Source organism: Rana temporaria, chromosome 1 (assembly GCF_905171775.1).
Source record: "Rana temporaria chromosome 1, aRanTem1.1, whole genome shotgun sequence".
Lineage (NCBI taxonomy): Eukaryota > Metazoa > Chordata > Amphibia > Anura > Ranidae > Rana > Rana temporaria.
In genome coordinates this window covers 610,706,545-610,729,403 of record NC_053489.1, presented here as the reverse complement: position 1 = coordinate 610,729,403, position 22,859 = coordinate 610,706,545, and the positions used below count along the sequence as shown (strand labels likewise).

The following is a 22,859-nucleotide window of genomic DNA, read 5'->3' as shown; positions in this document are numbered from 1 at the left end:
TATGGGACTATAACAGCTGCCTATGGACTTTATCTACCTTCCTTTCTGCGCCCATACTGTGGGCTTATTTGTAGGGGAAATGGGGCAAACAGTTGACTAACTGGGTAAAGAACATAGGGCCAGATTCACAGAAGAGATACGATGTCGTATCTCTGAGATACGATTGTCGTATCTATGCGCCTGATTCATAGAATCAGTTACGCATAGATAGCCCTAAGATCCGACAGGTGTAATTGACTTACACCGTCGGATCTTAGGATGCAATTCTAGGCCGGCCGCTAGGTGGCGATTCCATTGCGATCGGCGTAGAATATGCAAATGACTAGTTACGGCGATTCACGAACGTACGCTTTACCCGTCGCTCTAACTTTACGTTGTTTCCGTCGAGATACGCCGCGTAAAACTAAGGCTGCCCTCTAGGTGGACTAGCCAATGTTAAGTATGGCCGTCGTTCCCGCATCGAAATTTGAAAAATCACGTCGTTTGCGTAAGTCGTCCGTGAATGGCGCTGGACGCCATTTACGTTAACGTCGAAACCAATGACGTTCTCGCGACGTCATTTAGCGCAATGCACGTCAGGTAATTTTATGGACGGAGCATGCGCAGTACGTTCGGCGCGGGAACACGCCTAATTTAAATGGTGCCCGCCCCATTTGAATTAGGCAGGCTTGCGCCGAGCGGATTTACGTTACACCGCCGCAAGTTTACAGGTAAGTGCTTTGTGAATCAGGCACTTACGCTGTAAACTTGCGGCGGTGTAACGTAAATGGGATACGTTACGCCGCCGCAGCGTAACGTATTTCTCTGTGAATCTGGCCCAAAGTCAGGCAACATATTATAAGTATTCCGTTTTTAATTATCCTGCTCACTTTAAGTTTCCTGATAATATCAGCAATGACAACCTATAATAACAATAGCAAATATAATCACACATGACCTAAATAAGAGTAGTCATTCTATGGCCATTGATAATTATACATTGTTTTAAAAAAAGTTAACTGATTTAACATCAGACCAATTTGTTGGCAGACAACGCATTTACAGTTAATGATATGTATCCCATTCTGGGACATCTAACATTGTATTTTGTCTTTTCCCTACAGGCCGGTAACAGCTTTGCAGTGTGTGGAGAACCCCAACCATCGTGCCTGCAACCAATGCAGTATTCACTAAAATGAATCCTTATATAAGCAATTCCTCAGTCTGCCAGCAGTGGGAGCCATATACAATATCTTACATATTTGTTACAGGATACAGAACATGACATAATCATATTTCTGCAATAAAAAGAGCGTGTGTGGAAGAGTGCATTTTCTTAAAGCCAATCTCAAGCTCCATGTTTTAGTTTCATATAGAATGAAGAAAGATTAGAACCTCTGTAAGGATTTAAAACACAATTGTGATTTTAAAACTTGTTCACAGCAGTCCACACACATTAGAGGTCATTTACACCTACGATTGGGGGCGCTCCCCCTTTTGCTGCAGAGGTTTCACAGTCTGAATTTTACCCCCCGCCGCGCTCGCCGGCAGTACTGCCCACCAAGCACGACCCACTCACGTGAATGGGGCCATGCTGCAACCACCCCTTAATTTCACACAACGCACATGGTTGTCTGATATAAAGGGGGTTAAGACAGGCTGTGAGGAGGCAACACAATGCCTTCTCACTGCCTGTCAAATGCTCTCTGAAGAGCAACCTGAACAGGGGTTGCTCTTCAGAGAGCAAAGCAGGTGTAAACAAGTCCTTATGCTCGATATAACGCATGAAAGCTGGTATGGCATGTGAAAGGCAGCGTAATGTGGTGTTACAACACATGGCACTGTTTACTTATTTAAAACATTACAGTGGAACTTCAGATTATTAACGTTCTAGTAGAATGCTCGTAATCCAAAGTACTCGCATATCAAAGCGAATTTCCCCATTGAAGTCATTGGAAACTAAAATAATTTGTTACGCATTGACTTCAATAGCATGCAATACCGCATGTGGCCAGAGGTGGGAGGGGGGCACAAGAGAGCCTCAGAATCACTCAAAAAGGCCAGAGGACACCTTGGCTGAACTCGGAAAACCTCTAAAAGGCTCGGGAACTGAGTATTTCTGAGATTTTCCAAGCATTTCCTTGTCGATCTTTGCTGATCACTGCAATTCAGAGCACCTTGTATGAATGAGCCCTTAAAGGGGAACTTCACTCTCCCAATCAACATTGATTATTTTAAATCCTCATACTGCTAGCATTAGTAAATAAATAGGAAAGTGTATCATATTTACTTGTTTTACACTTTTTTTTATATATACCTTATTTATCGGCGTATAAGGTGTGCCGGAGTATAACGCACACCCCAATTTTAAGAGGGAATTTTCTGGAAAAACTAATTTTTTTAGTCCAAATAGTAAATGCAGTTACAATTAAAAATAAGATAAGCAGCAATGTACAGCAAGCAACTCAGAGAGCAGATCCTGTAGCATATAGAAAATGCATTAATAAGTATTTTTTTTTTGCTGAATTCCTAAGGGGGTGCAGTTACTTTTTGTGGTGAACTGTAACTTTTTTAACATTTACACATTAATAAACTGTGCTTTTATATTATTTTCAACTAGTAGAACATTTTTTTTACAAACAACGTTTAATACAGGATGCTTTCATACTCCTCTTAAGCAGAGCATTCTGCTATTTTTTAATGAATGCCCTGCATTAGCTTTGCATTCGTTTGGCTTTTGCTACAGATAAACAAATCCAGAAGATGCCTGCATTGCAGGAAGGGTGTCCTTCCTTTAGTTCATTTGGCTGTATATGCAATCTGATCTGATGGTATTCACAAGTAGTAACCTAGTCACCTCACAGGCAATACACAATATACGGTAGTAGTAGTAATCTGTCTTTCTAAAACCATTCTGAAATGGCATACCTCGGAGGGGAAGGAGGGGGACGAGCGCCTGCCGGATCACCGAGCCGTCATCTCCACTCGGCTGTCACGTCACACACGCACAGTCCGGCCTCAGCCATCGGCATTGAACCATCTCCTGTGACAGACAGGTCCAATGCAGGTGGCGGAGGCGGGATTGTGCGTGTGTGACGTGCCAGCCGAGAGGAGATGACGGCTCTGTGATTTCTGTGGGAGCTCGTCCCCCTCCTTCCCCTCCGAGGTATGCTATTGGCGTATAGCGCGCACCCGTGATTTTCCCCCTTATTTCAGGGGGAAAAAGTGCGCGGTATACGCCAATAAATACGGTATATATATATATATATATATAGATATATGTATATATATATAGATATATGTATATATATATATATATATATAGATAGATAGATAGATAGATAGATAGATAGATAGATAGATAGATAGATATCTCTATCTTCAGTTGATTTCTGGTTCCTTGCCTAGGCACATTAGGAGGGAAAGGAGGAGGGGTTTTCTCAGTTAAGCACACTCTCCTGCCTACATGCTTGTGATAAGGGCAGATGGATTTCAGGAAGTAAATGCTACATGAATCATTTGTCCTTCCTCTAGATAGCCAAGGACAGAAAATTCTAGGGGGTTGTTTTTCAAAGTGATTTCTCAGCAAAATAAAACATAAAGACATGGATGGATGTGGGATTTTTGCTTTGAATATCTGAAATTAATAAAATAGTGTTGCTGGTTTGTGGTGCTAAAATGCAGTGAAAATTACACTAAGGGCTTATTCACACCTGTGGCCAGGGTAGTAAAAGCAGGCAGCAGTTTTACCAACCGTTGACTGCCCACCTAAAGTGGAGAATTCTGCCGATTGCGGTTGTGCACCTGCTGAAGCCAAAAAATAAACTGCATGTCATTTGGTGGGCAGTACTGCCACTGAACACAACTCATTATGTGTAAGTGGCTGAGCTGTACCTTCCCTGCAACTGCGTGCAATGCACATGGTTAAGGTGCGATTGTTTGAACCTTTTAGGGTAAAACAGGCAGTGAGGTAGCAATATATCGCCTCCTCTCCACCTATCATCTCCCTCTGAAAGGTGATCTACTGCAGATTGCTTTTCAGAGGGGCAGCAAGGGCAATTGCACGTGAGAACAAACCTTTCCCCCCCTCCCTAGGCTTCTGACATAAGCTTCCCTAGAAAAATACCACCCAGGCCACTTATTTAGCCACCCCTGAGCTGCAGCTTTATTTTCATCATCTTAACTACAGGCGGTTCCTGCACAAGGAGCACTCACAGATTTGTATTTACAAGTCAGGACAGGAAGTTACTGGAAATCTCTCCAATGTGGACACAGATATGACAATAACACATCTTCAATGTAGTAGGTAGGTTATTATTTCTCACAATGTTGTGCTATATCTGTGCTTCCCTGTCCCTGTTTCTTTATAGTGACAGGAAAAGAAGAAGAATTTACACAAAATCTTCACACACAAAAAGTAAAATTCTGACAGAGGTTTTAACTCGTCACCACTTTATTAAAAAAAAAAAAATTTGGGCTGGAATTTTATAACATACACCACCCGGAAAAAAAAAAGCCCATTGTATATGAATTCAAATGTTCTAGACTGCTGCAATATGCAATATATCCACTAGATGGCAGACAATGCAAAGATTTCTTCCTCTAACTTTTTTTTGTGTGAATGAAACAATTTGATATTTTTAAACAGAAAAAGTAATAAAGTTTTTCAAACTTTTGAAGGCTTTCCTAAGGTAAAGAATAAATGCTTATCTAGGATACCAAAAAGAGTTGTACCGAAACAATCCACTTGTTTATTGCACCTGAATATAAACACAAACCTACCAGAATATGCAAGGATCCAGTTGGAAAGTTTTTTCTGGATTATAGTAAAAGCAAAGCCTTGATTCAGCCTTGAAAACCCTGGAGCCAGCATAGTGCATACAAGGAGGAATTTACACCGTTTTATGTTGCATTTGTACATTTTCTCCTGTTCTTGCTGATTAAAACTGTCCTGCCTGTCAATTTCTTCACAGCTGTATCTGAGAGTTTAACCACTTCAATACTGGGCACTTTTACCCCCTTCCTGCCCAGGCATATTTTCAGCTTTCAGCGCTCTCACACTTTGAATGACAGTTGTAATAAAAAAAAAAAAATGTTTTACTTAGTTTCTGTAATAAGATTTTATGAATAAGTATTTTTTCTCCTGATGAGGCTGCACTGACAGGCACTGATAAGCTGAACTGATGAGGTAATGACAGCCTGATGGGCTGTGATGAGAAGGCACTAATATTCAGCACTGATGGGCACTGACAGGTCACACTGATATGCAGCACTGATAGGATGAACTGATGGGCACTGATAGATGGCACTGACAGACAGCACTGAGATGCAGCACTAATGGGCACTGACAGATGACAATGATGGGCACTGATATGCAGCACTAATAGGTGGCAATGATGGGCACTGATATGCAGCACTGATCGGCACTGATAGGCGGCACTGATATGCAGCACTGATGGGCACTGATATGTGGCAATGATGGGCACTGATAGGTGGCACAGATGTGCACTGATAGGCGGCATTAACAGGCAGCACTGATGGGCACTGACAGGCATCACTGATGGGCCCTGATGGCATCACTGGTGGGCACTGATTGGCATCGCTGATGGGGCTAAACTGATTAGCAATGTTGATCCCCCTTTGAGCAAAGCCACTTATCGGCTTTCCTCTCTTAACATGCTCTGTCAGTGAGTGAGCAGAGGAAAGCCGATAACCAGCAAATCCTATTTACACTGTAATCAGCTGTGATTGGACACAGCTGATCACATGGTAAAGAGTCTACGTGATAGGCTCCCCCAATTTTTTTTCCAAAAGTGATATGGATGGGGGAGGAGAAAATAAAGTGGAACTTAGCTTTAAAGCCGGATATACACTATCCAAATTTCTGTAGATTTTTTCCTTCAAATTTACCAAACCCATATAATATGAGGTCAAACCTTAGGAGTTTCAGTTTGTATGCAATCAGGCAGGCTCTTGCACTACATGGTTTTGGTAAGTCTGAAAGAAATCTGACAAAAATTGTATAGTGTGTATGGGGGTTTATAGGGCGAAGTCTCGCTTTAATTAACTTACCCGAACTCCGAACCCCATTGTAGTCAATGGGACACAGACTTTTAGAAAAAAAAAAATGCGCAGAGGTCCCCGCAAATTCAATAACCAGACCCTTCAGGTCTGGTATGGATATTAGGGGAACCCCGCCGTCAATTAAAAAAAAAAAAATGACGTGCGGTTCCCCCTAAATATCCATAACCAGACCCGTTATCCGAGCACGTTGACCTGGCCGGCCGCAGAAAAGAGGGAGGGACAGAGTGCGCCCCCCCTCTCCTGAACCGCACCAGGCCACATGCCCTCAACATGGGGAGGATGTCCCCATGTTGATGGGGACAAGGGTCTCATCCCCACAACCCTTGCCCGGTGGTTGTGGGGGTATGCGGGCGGGAGGCTTATCAGAATCTGGAAGACCCCTTTAACAAAGGGGACCCCCACATCCTGACCCCCCCCTGTGTGAAATGGTAATGGGGTACACTGTACCCCTACCATTTCACGAAGGAAGTGTAAAGTCTTGTAAAAAAAAACACACTGACACCGTAGAATAAAGTCCTTTATTAATAAAAAAGAAAAAAACTCCAGCGGTGATAATCCACTCGTTCCCGGCTTCCTGCTCCAATGTTGTCCTGATCCAGCGACGAGTGCGGGTGATCTCCAACGATGAGAAGATCCAGCGATGGGTGATCTCCGCTCCAGCGATGAGAAGATCCATCCATCCGGAGCGCAGCATCGCCGACCTCCTCTCATCGCTGGACACAGCCCAGCCAATGACGCACTGAAGCTGTGACATTACTTATATAGAGGAGGCAGGGCCACCCGTCACGTGACCCCGCCCCCTCTGACGTACCCTCTGCTACGTCACTGGGGAAGCCCAGAGTCTTCCCTCTTCCTGGGCTTCCCCAGTGACGTAGCAGAGGGTACGTCAGAGGGGGCGGGGTCACGTGACGGGTGGCCCTGCCTCCTCTATATAAGTAATGTCACAGCTTCAGTGCGTCATTGGCTGGGCTGTGTCCAGCGATGAGAGGAGGTCGGCGATGCTGCGCTCCGGATGGATGGATCTTCTCATCGCTGGAGATCACCCGCAGCCATCGCTGGATCAGGACAACATTGGAGCAGGAAGCCGGGAACAAGTGGATTATCACCGCTGGAGTTTTTTTATTTTTTATTAATAAAGGACTTTATTCTACGGTGTGTGTGTTTTTTTTTTTACAAGACTTTACACTTCCTTCGTGAAATGGTAGGGGTACAGTGTACCCCATTACCATTTCACACAGGGGGGGGGGGTCAGGATCTGGGGGTCCCCTTTGTTAAAGGGGTCTTCCAGATTCTGATAAGCCTCCCGCCCACATACCCCCACAACCACCGGGCAAGGGTTGTGGGGATGAGACCCTTGTCCCCATCAACATGGGGACATCCTCACCATGTTGAGGGCACGGGGCCTGGTGCGGTTCAGGAGAGGGGGGGCCGCACTCTGTCCCCCCCTCTTTTCTGCGGCCGGCCAGGTCAACTTGCTCGGATAACGGGTCTGGTTATGGATATTTAGGTGGAACCGCACGTCATTTTTTTTTAAATTGACGGCGGGGTTCCCCTTAATATCCATACCAGACCTAAAGGGTCTGGTTATTGAATTTGCGGGGACCTCCGCGCATTTTTTTTCCCGAACTCCGATCCCGGACCCAAACTTTTTCCAATTATTCGGGTTCGGGTCCGGGTTCGGGAAAAACCCAAAGTCCGTACCGAACCCGAACTTTACAGTTCGGGTTCGCTCAACTTTACTTAGCACCACAAAATAATTCTTGGTTCTGTATTCTCTAGAAGGGGCGGTACTGGGAGATGGGTAGGGGGGTGGAGATAAGGGATGGTGCTCAGAGGTGAGTAGTGGGTGGAGACAGGGGATGGTGCTCAGAGGTGTGTAGGGGGTAGAACCAAGGGATGGTGCTCAGAGGTGTGTAGGGGGTAGAACCAAGGGATGGTGCTCAGAGGTGTGTAGGGGGTGGAACCAAGGGATGGTGCTCATAGGTGTGTAGGGGGTGGAACCAAGGGATGGTGCTCAGAGGTGTGTAGGGGGTGGAACCAAGGGATGGTGCTCAGAGGTGTGTAGGGGGTGGAACCAAGGGATGGTGCTCAGAGGTGGGTAGGGGGTGGAGACAAGGGATGGTGCTCAGAGGTGTGTAGGGGGTGTAACCAAGGGATGGTGATCAGAGGTGGGTAGGGGGTGGAGACAATGGATGGTGCTCAGAGGTGTGTAGGGGGTGAAACCAAGGGATGGTGCTCAGAGGTGTGTAGGGGGTGGAACCAAGGGATGGTGCTCAGAGGTGGGTAGGGGGCGGAGACAAGGAATGGTGCTCAGAGGTGGCTAGGGGGTGGAACCAAGGGATGGTGCTCAGAGGTGGGTTGGAGACAAGGGATGGTGCTCAGAGGTGGGTTGGAGACAAGGGATGGTGCTCAGAGGTGGGTTGGGGGTGGAGACAATGGATGGTGCTCAGAGGTGTGTAGGGGGTGGAACCAAGGGATGGTGCTCAGAGGTGTGTAGGGGGTGGAACCAAGGGATGGTGCTCAGAGGTGTGTAGGGGGTGGAGACAAGGGATGGTGCTCAGAGGTGGGTAGGAGGTGGAGACAAGAAGTGATTTAGAAGGGGGAGTTCCTGCATCTATTCTCTGAGAATAGGAAATGTTGGGTTTACATACATCATCTTTAATACTGCTTTAACAAATTGCAACAGCACATTATACAATGCTGTCAGTTGTGCTTAATCAAGTCTCAACATAACATTATATTATTGATACATTAATGCAAACATAGTAGAGTTCAGAAAGGATCTGTCTCATGTCTAGACGCCTTTGGCTGGCTGTAGGTTCAGTCCCGCTGTCCAGCAAGGGAGGTGCTGAAGCGTCTCCCTTAGGCAGATCCTGTTGCGTGGCCATCACATGCCATACAACCGTTGGTAATGAAAACAGTCTATATTTACACTGCGCCTGCAAACAAAGCTACAGATTCCACTGTGTACTGAGTAACTATGCAATCAGATGAATGGTAATGCAAATACGTCTTTTCCTGGAGCGTTCTTTCTATTATAGGTTATGGTAGACATACAGGGGGAGATTTACTAAAACTGGAGAGTGCAAAATCTGGGGAAGCTCTGCATAGAAACCGAACAGCTTTTTTGTCAAAGCTTAGTTGAACAAGCTAAAGCTTCACCAGATTTTGCACTCTCTAGTTTTGTTACATCAAACCCATAATGTGCAGCAATGTGAGCAGGTTCCTATGCAGAGCTTCCCCAGAATATGACCCACCCCTCCCCCCCGTATGCTTTTCAGAGTTTTAGGCAACCGGAAAACTTTAAAGCTGTCTGCTTGTACAAACACGCATGTTCTAACATACTAGTTATCATTTATATGTCACCTAATTATCATATTCCAGCTTTTATGTTTGTGGAAAAGGAAATGTCGGGGAAGTGTTGATGACACAGAACGATCAGTATACAAAGTTATAAAACTTGTCCTGACCAGAATGCAGCAAATCTAATCCCGTGTTAGAACCTCCGACTGTCACATACCAACCTCTGGCTTGTAAATCCCAAGTTCCCTGATTGTTTGTATCGTTTTGGATAAAGTGGGGACAAGCTCCAACTGTATATTTGTCTGTGACCCCCATTGGAGAGATTTCCCATCACTTCCTGTCCTCACAAGAGATGAAGGAGAATTCCTCAATAGAGATACAGGCTTACCAGTTTCCCTCGAGAGCAATTCTTCCATTATTTTTGCACACATGTAAATATCTGCATTTTTGGCTATAATAGTATTTAACCACTTCAATACCAGGCACTTTCTCCCCCTTCCTGCCCAGGCCAATTTCCAGCTGTTGCACTTTGAGTGACAATTGCGCGGATATGCCGCACTGTACCCAAGTGAAACGTATTAATTTTTTCAAGACAGATAGAGCTTTCTTTTGCTTCACAACTGTTTTTTTTATTTTTTACTTATCAAATGAAAAAAGACAGAACCCCCCCCCCCCCCCCAAAAAAAACAAAAAAAAACGTTTTTCTTTGTTTCTGTTAAAACGTTGCAAATAAGTAATTTTTCTCCTTTCCTGATTTGCGCTGATAAGGCTGCACTGATGAGCACTGATGAGGCGACACTGATAGGCGACACTTATAGGCACTGATAGACGGCACTGATGAGGAGAGATTTATGTGCACTGATGAGGAGACACTGATGTACACTGATGGGGAGACACTGATAGACAGCACTGATGGGCACTAATAGGTGGCACTGATGAGGTTAGACTGGTGATGCTGCACTGATGGGCAGCACTGATGAGGAGACACTGGGGGTTATTTAACAAAGGCAAAACCACTTTGCACTACAAGTGCACTTTCAAGTGCAGTCACTGTAGATCTGAGGGGGACATGCAAGAAAAATAAAAAACAGCATTTTTGCTTGCACATGATTGGATGATAAAATCAGCAGAGCTTTGTCTAATTTCAGAGCCTCCCCTCAGATCTACAGCGATCTACAGTGACTGCACTTTCAAGTGTACTTGTAGTGCAAAGTGGATTTGCCTTTCGTAAATAACCCCCACTGATATGCACTGGCGGGGAGGCATTGATAGACAGCACCGATGGGCACTGATAGGCGGTACTGATGAGGAGGCAATAATGAGGTTACACTGATGAGGCTGCACTGGTGAGGCAGCACTGATAGGCACTGATAGATGGCACTAATGAGGAGATACTGATGTGCAATGATGAGGAGACACTGATGTGTCTGTTAGGAGGCAGTGATAGGCAGCACTGATGGGCACTAATAGTTGGCACTGATGAGGTTGCACTGATAGACATTGGACACTGATAGGCAGCACTGATTGGCACTGATAGACTGCACTGACGAGGAGACACTGATGTGCAATGATAAGGAGACACTGATGTGCACTGATGGGGAGGCACTGATAGGCAGCACTGAGGGCACTGATAGTTGGCACTGATGAGATTGCACTGATGAGGTTGCACTGAGATAGGCGGCACTGATGGACATTGGACACTCATAGGCAGCACTGATTAGGAGGCACAGATGGGCAGCACTGATGAGCACTGATGGGGCTGCACTGATAATCAGTGCCCGGATCATCAGTGTAAACAATGTACTGACAGGCTTACCGATTAGGGGCTCTCGGCCCAAATGTGGCATAATAGGGGGGAGGAGTGCATAATAGGGGGGAGGAGTGCTTAATAGGGGGGAGGAGTGCATAATAGGGGGAGGAGTGCTTAGAGAATTTCTGTAATAACAGTTGTTGTAGAATAAATTGACAGAAAACAATACATTCTCTGGTTGACATTTACCGTAATTAGATTTAACTCAGTTATTCTGAAGCATAAAATGTAAAAGTCTTTGAATAAAATAACATAAAAAAAATGCGGAACAGCAAACAAGTTAAATAGGAGTGTCAGCACTAAAATTGCTTTCATATGAATGTTACAATAACAACTGAAATTGTGAACATAAATAGAAATTACTGGCAGCAATTGAAATCAATTACCAAACTGCTAACGCTCTCCATGAGATGCTATAACTCAGTTTATGTTACGTGTAACCAGAATCTTTAGCATGCTGCTGCATGGGTCTGCTGCATCATGTTACATGATCCTTTGTTGTGCAACTTTCTCTCCCTGTTTGTGAGAGATACCTGAATACTTGCAGTAGGCTGGATTACAACACCCAGCTTGCTATCTCACATGTCTCAACAGTTGTGCTTTACAGAACAGAATACTGCCAACAAGGGTAGTAGATCAGCCAGATGCACTACAGCTCAACTTCTACTAACAATGAAAACCCCGAGCAGGTAAGTCTATGAAGGTTTCCCGTTATCCAGGTCATAGTATAGACAAGGTCATAATATAGACAAGGTCATAGTATAGACAAGGTCATAGTATAGACAAGGTCATAGTATAGACAAGGTCATAGTATAGACAAGGTCATAGTATAGACAAGGCCATAGTATAGACAAGGTCATAGTATAGACAATGTCATAGTATAGACAAGGCCATAGTATAGACAAGGTCATAGTATAGACAAGGCCATAGTATAGACAAGGTCATAGTATAGACCAGGTCATAGTATAGACAAGGTCATAGTATAGACAAGGTCATAGTATAGACCAGGTCATAGTATAGACAAGGTCATAGTATAGACAAGGTCATAGTATAGACAAGGTCATAGTATAGACAAGGTCATAGTATAGACCAGGTCATAGTATAGACAAGGTCATAGTATAGACAAGGTCATAGTATAGACCATGTCATAGTATAGACAAGGCCATAGTATAGACAAGGTCATAGTATAGACCAGGTCATAGTATAGACAAGGTCATAGTATAGACAAGGTCATAGTATAGACAAGGCCATAGTATAGACAAGGTCATAGTATAGACCAGGTCATAGTATAGACAAGGTCATAGTATAGACCAGGTCATAGTATAGACAAGGTCATAGTATAGACAAGGTCATAGTATAGACCATGTCATAGTATAGACAGGGTCATAGTATAGACAAGGTCATAGTATAGACAGGGTCATAGTATAGACCGGGTCATAGTATAGACAAGGTCATAGTATAGACAAGGTCATAGTATAGACCAGGTCATAGTATAGACAAGGTCATAGTATAGACAAGGTCATAGTATAGACAAGGTCATAGTATAGACAAGGTCATAGTATAGACCAGTAGTAGCTAGTAACTTTCAGCTCATGTTGACTTTTCACACCCCACTCATGTTCTTGGACAATCGACATTCAATATAAAAGGTCTCAAGGAATCCCTGAAATTATTTTAACATCTACAGCCCACACTACGTTAGTAAGATACAATCAATGAGTTCATTTTATTATGAATAAAAGGTAAAATGTACCTTTTTAAAGCAGAACTTTTGTCATTTTTTCATCTTTCCATCTATTAAATCTTCTGCCCTTGTTGTTATAACTTTGGATAATAAAACATTTTTTTTTAATGCCAGTAAATACCTTATACAGCCCACTTCCTGTTTCTTGTCTGGTCATTAGCCTAGGCTTATGACATCATGCACAGCTCTTTCTCTAACACACGTGAGAGTTTGCCAGGAAGGGAGGGGGGGATGAGTCATAAGAGGGCCAATGAGAGCTGCAGAGCTGGAGGTGTGCCTCTGTGTAAATCCAGGAAGTGAACAGGCAGCAGCTTCAGCTGCCCACAGTTAAAATGGCTGCAGCCAGACTCAATGGAGGGAGATTTTTGCAGCAAGTACAGAATCACAGTATATATAAAATAATATGCAAAGTGGTTGGAGGGAAGCTTCAGAATGGCAAAGATGTTTTTATTACAAATTATGTGAGCAGAGTGCAGTTTCTCTTTAATGTTAAACCTGGAATTGCTTTGGTGACACTAGGAAGCGTATTTACAAAGCAGTGAATGTGATTTTCACCAATTATTGTCATTTAAAATGCATGGACCTGGAAGATTCTCCCTGCAGCAAATGTCTGGTGAATGTTAGATTCACCTCTTTATAAATATGCCCTTAAAGCAGTTCTTCGCCCTGTTCGGAAAAAAAATTCAACTCAGCAGCTACAGTATTTGTAGCTTAATAAAAATACACACGCCTAACTAGTGCTGCAATGCTGTGATCACCCAAACCAGTTCTTTGTTGGTCTTTGGGTGCCTGGAGCCGGCATATTTACTGTGGGCATTCCTTGTGGCTCCAAATCTGTGCTGTGCTTTGTGAACGGTCCTGCAGCCTTCTGGGACCTGTGATGCGTCTCAGAAGGTTTTGAGGAGGGGGGGTGAAGTTAGACGAGGGAGGAGAAGAACTTTCGGTGGATCGCTGCAGCAATTCAACCAGAAGAAAGAGTGGGTACCTATCATGTACCCCCCCCCCCCCATAACAAAAAGTGCCAGAAATAGAAGAGGAGGGGGACATAAAGAGGAACTACCCCTCTAGGGTGAAGTTCTGCTTTAAGTTTGTTTCGTATTGTGCTCTGTAACAACGTTAAAGCGTATCTATGTATGGTCAATATGTAGAATTATATATATTTATATTGTGTTTCAATTATCAATTTCTAATAGGTGTTTTTTGGAAGCACCCGAATAGAGTCATAGCCTCTAATAGGCGCCCAAAAATGTGAACAGCGGGCGTCATGCTGGGCGTTCGCTGTTCACTAAGCTGTGTGTTAGCAAAGTGAAGGAATTCGCTTTGCTAACACTGAACTGCCTCTCAGCCAATCAGGTTGCCGGGTCTGTTACCTGTCACCTGATTGGCTGAAATGTCAAGTGCTGTGATTGGATGCCTGAGAGAGGACGGAAGAAGAACGTGCAGGAGACCACCGCTGACTCGCTGCAAGCCTTTTACGTGCCGGGCAGCATCTGATGGGGCACAGTAGCGGCAATTGATGGGCACACTGGCAGCATCTGATGGGGCACAGTAGCGGCAATTGATGGGCACACTGGCAGCATCTGATGGGGCACAGTAGCGGCAATTGATGGGGCACAGTAGCGGCAATTGATGGGCACATTGGCAGCATCTGATAGGGCACAGTAGCGGCAATTGATGAGCACACTGGCAGCATTGGATGGGGCACAGTATCGGCAATTTATGGGCACAGTGTCAGCAATTGATGGGCACAGTAGCGGCAATTGATAAGCACACTGGCTGTGTTTGATGGCACAGTGGCTGCATTTGATGGGCACAGTGGCTGCATTTGATGGGCACAGTGGTGGCATTTGATGGGCACAGTAGCTGCAATTAATTATTTTTTTCAGTTTGTTTGCATCCCCCCCCCCCAAAAAACAATTTGAGCAACAGCTGCCACTGAGGCTGACGTTGCAATATACCACATTACAGCGGGTCTGTCTCGATGTGCGGCTTCTTATTTTACACTAAACAGCAGAGGAGATGCTGAAAAGCATGCCAGGAAGTTGTGGAAAGAAATGGCCAGCAGACATGTAGATTTCACAACATGAAAGGAGATTTTTCAAGTAAGCTTATATTGGATTGTCAAATATAACTATTGTTTGTATTGTATGCTTTTAACTAGTGCACAGCGACACAAAATCTGCCATCCTGGGGACCTCTGGGCCCTTTATTAAAAAAATTACAAAAAAAAGGGGGGTTGCCATCCGGGACCATGAGGACCTCTTGGCCTTTTAATAAAAAAAAAAAAAAAAAAAAAGAAACCTCTGGGCCCTTTAATAAAAAATAAATAAAAAAAGATATATATAAAAAAAAAATATTTATAAAAAAAAGGAGGTTTGCCACATGGGGCCCTGGGGACCTCCGGACCCCTGGGGACCTCTGGGCCCTTTAATAATATATATATATATATACATATATATATATATATATATATATATATATATGTATATATATATATATATATATTACATTTTTTTTTTAGAAATAAATAAAAAAAGGGGGGGGTGCCATCCAGGGCCCTGGGGACCTCCCGACCCATTCCAAAAAAAATAATAATAAAAAAAAGAAAGGGGGGGTTGCCATATTTTTTTTATAATTATTGATTTGCCCCGTCCACTGAAGCCTGTCCTGCCATGGCATGTAATTGTGTCTGCCGTCTCTGCTTTCTGAAGCAGGGGGTTTTGGAATGTACTCTAGCTCGGGATTTTGCACTTACCTGCAAAGATGGGCCACTCCTCCTAATATATGCTGCTGGATTGCAAAAAGGGGCATCGGGTACCAGACTGCAAAGAGTACCATTGTGCTGATATCAATGTGCCCAGTGGTGCACAGTGCTGTAGTCTGCAAAAGTAGGGGGTACGTCCTATGAGCTATGTAATGAGGTTAATTGGCTTAAGTCTAAATTGGACCTAGTATATGAATGTGAGTTAGGGACCTTAGATTGTAAGCTCCTTGAGGGTAGGGGCCGATGTGAATGTATAATGTATATCGGTCCGTTCTCATCGGATGGACTGATCGTGTGTACGCGGCATTAGCCTCTAGGGCCTTTCAAAAAGGTGTGTATGGCCTCGTACACACGACCGAGAAACTCGACGGGCAAAACACATCATTTTGCTCGTCGAGTTCCTTGTGAAGCCGCCAAGGATCTCGGCGAGCCAACTTTTCCCCTTGTCGTCGGGGAAAAAGAAGACATGCTTTCTTTTTGGCCCGATGAGATCCTCGGCGGTTTCCTCGTTGAAAAGTGTACACACGACCGGTTTCCTCGGCCAAAAAAATAAACCAGCAAGCTTCTTGCTGGTTTTTGCCGAGAAACTCGGCCATGTGTACGAGGCCTATATGTAATGACAGATCATGTGTCACTTAGATTGCACACAGGTGGACATTATTTCACCAATTCTGTGACTTCTGAAGGTAATTGGTTGCACCAGAGCTCTTTATGGGCTTCATAACAAAGGGGGTGAATACATACGCACATGCCAATTATCAGTTCTTTATTTCTGAAACATAGTTTTATGTATATATTTCTCATTCCACATCCTTGTAGATTGCTTAAGACTGTAGATGCTCTTCGAAAGTTTACACACAAGGTTGTCTCTTTGCTCAAACCCTGGTGGTTGCTCCTTGTAGAGATCTTCCTTAATGTCTCCATATAGGAAAGCAGTTTTACTGTCTAGGTGTTTGACTTGCATGCCCTCCCTAGCTGCAATGCTAAGAAGCGCTCCGATGGTGGAGTGTTTTATGTCGAGAGCAAATGTTTCATCGTAATCTTCACCGAACTTAAAGGAGAAACCCTTGGCAACTAGTCTGGCTTTGTATTTGTTGATATTCCCTTCTGCGTCTGACTTTACTTTGAAAGTACACTTACTTCCTATAGTTTGCGATTAGGAGAGAGCTCTGTGAGTGCCTGTAACAGGCGCTTTGCGCACCTGTTTCCTTTACTATAGATTGGCGCTTTCAGCACCGTAATGCGTTCCATGCTGGAATGCATACGGCGCTCGTGCGATGACGTCATCGCCCGCCGCCGCCCTGAGTTCCAGCGCAGAACGTGGTAGTGAGCCGTACACGGCGCCCTGTTTGAATTACTGCAATGCACTATTATTGTCAGCTGTAGCCTCTCAGGCCTAGCCTGTCAGCTCAACCTTGCTGCTGCCTTTGCTCCCTTTGCCGGAACACCGCTCCAGGAAACAACTACTACTTTGCTGCTAAGACTTCCTACAACAACTGCATTGCTGGGAACTGCCTTTATGCCATGAACATCTTGCACCATGGACATTCTATCTCCTGCATAGATATCTACAAACGGATAAGTAGTCATTCCTTCACTTGTAGTTCTATTGGAAGATCTAATGCTAATGTTTCATCTATAACAATTGTAGTATTACAAATACCGTGTGGATATTACTATATCTTCTGGGAGATACTAATGTGCTAAAGCTTATTGCAAAGGAGTACCTTAAAGGCACAGCTACCTCTAAATCATTATAGCAATATTTACCTCATGTATGCTACTCTAATTACTACAGCTATAATTGCCTCTCATATGTGTGGATTGCTACATCTATAACTACAGCTCATGTCTGCAACTATATTTACCTGAGCTATACTGCCTCTCATATGCAATAGTATTATATCTACAATATTCACCTCAAGTATGCTACTATAATTACCTGAGCTATATTGCCTCTCATACGCAAGTACTATTACTCAACTAAAGTACCTGTCATATGCTTCTCGGCCTTCTGGCTAAGATCAAGTGTAGTATCTGTTCTTATCAGTTGCCAATAGGTGGTGCTAAGCTGACTGTCCCCAGTACCTGGGCAGAGGGAAAGGGATGGCAGTCGGCGGACGCTAAGCCTGTTGGCGTGGAGGTGAAAGCCTTCTGATCGGGACAGAGAGGCATGAGGTCGAAACCAGGAGGCCGGGTGCCTGGCCTTTGGCCTGGATTTGGTGGTATCTGCCCCAGTCAGTTGTTCTGGAGAGAACCTTTGTTCCTCTTTTTACCGGGAGGAGCGGATAGTATTTCCGGAAAAAAAAAGTGCGACAATTTTGAAAAAAAACTATATTTTTTTTACTTTTTGCTATAATAACTCCCTCCAAAAAAAAGAATTTCTTCCTCAGTTTAGAGCGATATGTATTCTTCTACATATTTTTGTTAAAAAAAATTGCAATAAGCTTATATTGATTGTTTTGCGCAAAAGTTATAGCGTCTATAAAAAAGGGGATAGATTGATGGCATTTTTATTATAATATTTTTTTTATAAGTTATCAGTTACAATGGTTTTTTTTTCTAGTCATGGAAGATCCTCTTTTACTCATGTTGATCTACAGACAGGCTTAAACATGAATGTCTCCTTTTTACTGTTAAAAGCGGGGAAAAAAACCCTTAAGAGCCACACCACCCTGTACGGTAAATGCATGTTCACACAAGAAACCATTGCCACTTTATTTTTATTAAGACTTCTGGGAAGAAAATATTAGCAAAAGATGTATACAAAACCTTTGTCAATTCTCTTTAATCCTGGATTTAATTATGACAGTTCGGTTTAAGTGAGTTCCCGTAGGCAGCATTTCTTCTTATTAAAGGAAACTTGAACTGAGACAAATATGGAGGCTGCCACTGATGACTTCTATTGGAAAATGCTACTTTCCCGGGCTGTAATGTCTGAGTCATAGCCTTGGGATAAGCATGCAGACTGGAAAGTCAAAGTGATGTTGGATGTTTCAGGAGTACAGTGTCATATGGGACAGTAGAAGCCATTTCAGGTGTTTAACCACTTGCCGACCAGCTGCCGTCATTATACTGTGGCAGGTCAGCACCTTCCCATGAATCGCCATTGCTGTACATCGGCTCCTTTAAGAGACATATCAGACACGTGTGTGCCATGCACGTGGCGGGCGGCTGCGATAACCATCGGCTACCTGGGATCGTGGGAAAGTGAGCCAGAACAGGGATCTGTCAATGTAAACAGACAGATCCCCGTTCTGACATGGGGAGGAGAAAGAGATCAGCTGTTCCCAGGGGTGTCGGGAGGGCGGGGCTTGGCGGGCTGGAGCCCCGAATGGGACCCCGAAAAGCCCAGAGTCTCTGCCATTTACTTTAACATTAGTAGCCCCGAATTGGCAAATCCCCTGAAAAACTGCGGCGCTGCACTGCGCATGAGCGGGGATACGTCAAGTGCTGTGCATGCCTGTGCGAGCCTTGAGTGAGCATCCATCGACGTCACAGACACGGTCCCGCCCGCGATCCCAGGATTGGCGTGGACGGCGGCCAGCCAGGCAGCGTGACTCCGGGAGAGAAGGACACCCGAGCACTGCAGGGACAAGGAGGCTACAGTGTCGGCCACGCGCCGCAGTTCAGAACTGAGTATTAAACGCAGCCAGCAGCCAGCCTGAGGTGAGCCAGCTAGCTAGGCCAGAAGAGTGAACACTCTAAACCATATTTCTCCTCAAACCCCCTGAAATCATGGTTGGTGGTGTTTTGACTCCCATGTTATACCATTTAGGTTTTGCATTTACCCTAACTTTACAGTGTTTTCAGGAATGAGATGGTTTTAGTTTGGTAGCAAATCTGGATATGCATAGTTTTACATTTAAAAAAAAAATTTTTTAATTTTCCTTTAATTTTTTCCAGCGCATTTTTCATACCATCATATATTTTCTGCAAAATATATTAGTTGACCAAGGCACACATTAGCAAAATGGCAACTTATTAAAAAATCTGCATTTGCTAAAAATTTGAAATATATTACATTTACTTATGTCAGCATTGGGTCTGGATCTGGTCTTTAGTAACAACTTACCCCCCACCCCATGAAGCTATGTAGTAGCAGATCAATTCTAATAGTGATCTACTGCTGACTACAATCAGCCAGCAATAGATCACTATAACAGTGATCTACTGCTGCGGGGAGATGCTAGACAAAGCTCTCTCCTAGCCTACATACCTGGAGGAAATGATATGGCAGTACTCATGACATCACATTTATTCAATGTGGAAGCATTGTCTTAACAGAAATCCACTACAGTCAGTGTTGTCAACCTACCAAATTGAAATTTACCGGCACGACACCCGAAATTTACTGGCGCAGCCACGTTTTTACTGGCATTTCACAAAAGTTACTAAATTAAATTTTTAGGTGCAAATTTCAGTATTTAGGCTACAAACAAGTACGCTGGGCATATTAAGGTAAAAAAAACATATTTTTGTTATTTTCGATATAATAAGGGCAAATTATTTACCGGTAGTCACATCACCCCCTGCCTCCACCCCCCTTTGCCACCAACACCCCCTGCCTTCACCCCCCTCTGCAGTGCCACAATCTCCCTCTGCCTCTAATTTCTCCCAGGCCACCTGCCTCCAATCACCCCCTTGCCTCAATCGTCCCCTGCCTCCATCACCCTCTGCGGTGCCTCCAATCTCCCCCTGCCTCCAATCTCCCCCTGCCTCCAATCTCCCCCTGCCTCCAATCACCCCCTGCCTCCAATCTCCCCCTGCCTCCAATCTCCCCCTGCCTCCATCACCCCCTGCCTCCAAACAAGTGATTCAATGGCTAAATGGCAGAAACTAAAGGTGTATGGTCTATACACAAACTGATTAGGCTAGTTTTGTTACCGATTCCTGGCTGTATCCCTTCTAGTAGTGAATTGATGTGTGTTACCTCGCCTGCATTTTATGGGTATTTTTGGAGTTTAATATTTTAAACAGATGTGTATTTCACATCAGTGAGTACCTTGCACTTTTAAGTAGTGAAGTGATGTCTGTAACCTGCATTGCATCTGTTTGTATTGGATTTTGATAATAACTTTCTTTTAAGTAAAAAAAAAATACAACTTATTAAGAAATTTGGGGCCAAATCCACAAAAGAGATACTCCGGCGTAAGCCGTCGTATCTCTGGTTCTAACTTTGGAACTGATCCTCAGAAGCAGTTTTCCAAAGTTAGGCAGAAGATCCGACATCTGTAAGGGACTTACACTGCCGGATCTTAGGATGCAGTACCGCATCCGCCACTGGGGGCATTTCGAGTCGAAATGCCTCTTCTGGTATGCAAATTAGCACTTAGGGCGATCCACAAAGCTTTTGTGCTTCGTTTTTTTTCGCCGTAAGTTTTAGTTTGCCAAGTGTAAAACTAGGGCTGCTTTTACATGGTCTAAAGTTAGTAACACCATGTAAAAGCACATTCAAGCGACGGCATTTGGTATGCATTCCCGAGGGAGAACTCCACGGCAATTTGTAAAATCAAAACTGGCATGGGTTCCCCCCCAGGAGCATACCAGGCCCTTAGGTCTGTTATGGGTTGTAAGGAGACCCCCCCTCCGCCGAAAAATCGACGTAGGTGGTCCCCCTACAATCCATAGCACGCTACCCGGCCGGCCAGGAATGGGAGTGGGGACGAGCGAGCGCCCCCCCCTCCTGAGCCGTACCAGGCCGCATGCCCTCAACATGGGGGGGTTGGGTGCTCTGGGGCAGGGGGGCGCACTGCGGGCCCCCCCACCCCAGAGCACCCTGTCCCCATGTTGATAAGGACAGGACCTCTTCCCGACAACCCTGGCCGTTGGTTGTCGGGGTCTGCGGGCGGGGGCTTATCGGAATCTGAGAGTCCCCTCAAATAAGGGGGCCCCCAGATACCGGCCCCCCACCCTAAGTGAATGGATATGGGGTACATCGTACCCCTACCCATTCACCTGGAGGCAAAAAGTACAAGTTAGTAAACACACAACACAAGGGTTTTTAAAATAATTTATTATTCTGCTCCGGAGGCCCCCCCTGTCTTCTTTATTAGCTCTATTACCAGGGGGGGCTTCTTCTTCCACTCTCCGGGGGTCTTCTTCCACTCTCCGGGGGTCTTCTTCCACTCTCCGGGGGGGGTTTCTTCTTCCGCTCTCCGGGGGGGGGAGCTTCTCCGCTCTCCGGGGGTCTTCTTCTCTCTTCGCCGCTCTCCGCTGTTGACTCGGCGAACCCCGGTTCTTCTCCAGCTGTCCGGTGCCTTCTTCTTCAGCGCTGGCTGCCTGCTATCTTTGTGTGTTAGCTCAATTAGTAACAGGCAGCCAGCGCGGTCTTCTGTGACGTCAGGTTCTTCTTCTCCCCTCTTCCGATGTTGCCTCGTCGCCTCTTGTCACTGTAATGATGGAAGCGCGCCTTGCATCCCATTTATATAGGCATCACCGTCCCATCATGCTCCGGTAGGTACCCACGTGGTGGGTGCACGTGGGTAGGCACCCACCACGTGGGTACCTGCCGGAGCATGATGGGACGGTGATGCCTATATAAATGGGATGCAAGGCGCGCTTCCATCATTACAGTGACAAGAGGCGACGAGGCAACATCGGAAGAGGGGAGAAGAAGAACCTGACGTCACAGAAGACCGCGCTGGCTGCCTGTTACTAATTGAGCTAACACACAAAGATAGCAGGCAGCCAGCGCTGAAGAAGAAGGCACCGGACAGCTGGAGAAGAACCGGGGTTCGCCGAGTCAACAGCGGAGAGCGGCGAAGAGAGAAGAAGACCCCCGGAGAGCGGAGAAGCCCCCCCTGGAGAGCGGAAGAAGAAACCCCCCCCTGGAGAGTGGAAGAAGACCCCCGGAGAGTGGAAGAAGACCCCCGGAGAGTGGAAGAAGAAGCCCCCCCTGGTAATAGAGCTAATAAAGAAGACAGGGGGGGCCTCCGGAGCAGAATAATAAATTATTTTAAAAACCCTTGTGTTGTGTGTTTACTAACTTTTACTTTTTGCCTACAGGTGAATGGGTAGGGGTACGATGTACCCCATATCCATTCACTTAGGGTGGGGGGCCGGTATCTGGGGGCCCCCTTATTTGAGGGGACTCCCAGATTCCGATAAGCCCCCGCCCGCAGACCCCGACAACCAACGGCAAGGGTTGTCGGGAAGAGGTCCTGTCCTCATCA

The 22,859-nt window shown here is 45.1% G+C and overlaps 1 protein-coding gene and 1 pseudogene across 1 annotated transcript in view; both read left to right on the top strand.

The window, feature by feature from the left end:
* CD38 (CD38 molecule) overlaps nt 1-1,325 on the top strand; it is a 39,315-nt gene extending 37,990 nt beyond the window's left edge. The window contains exon 8 of the mRNA XM_040335222.1: nt 1,104-1,325. Within this exon, the coding sequence (XP_040191156.1) occupies nt 1,104-1,173 (70 nt within the window). The 3' untranslated portion in view covers nt 1,174-1,325. The remainder of the gene's footprint in view (nt 1-1,103) is intronic.
* Nucleotides 1,326-17,682: 16,357 nt separating this feature from the next.
* Nucleotides 17,683-17,811, top strand: LOC120925221 (annotated as a pseudogene).
* Nucleotides 17,812-22,859: the final 5,048 nt, after the last annotated feature.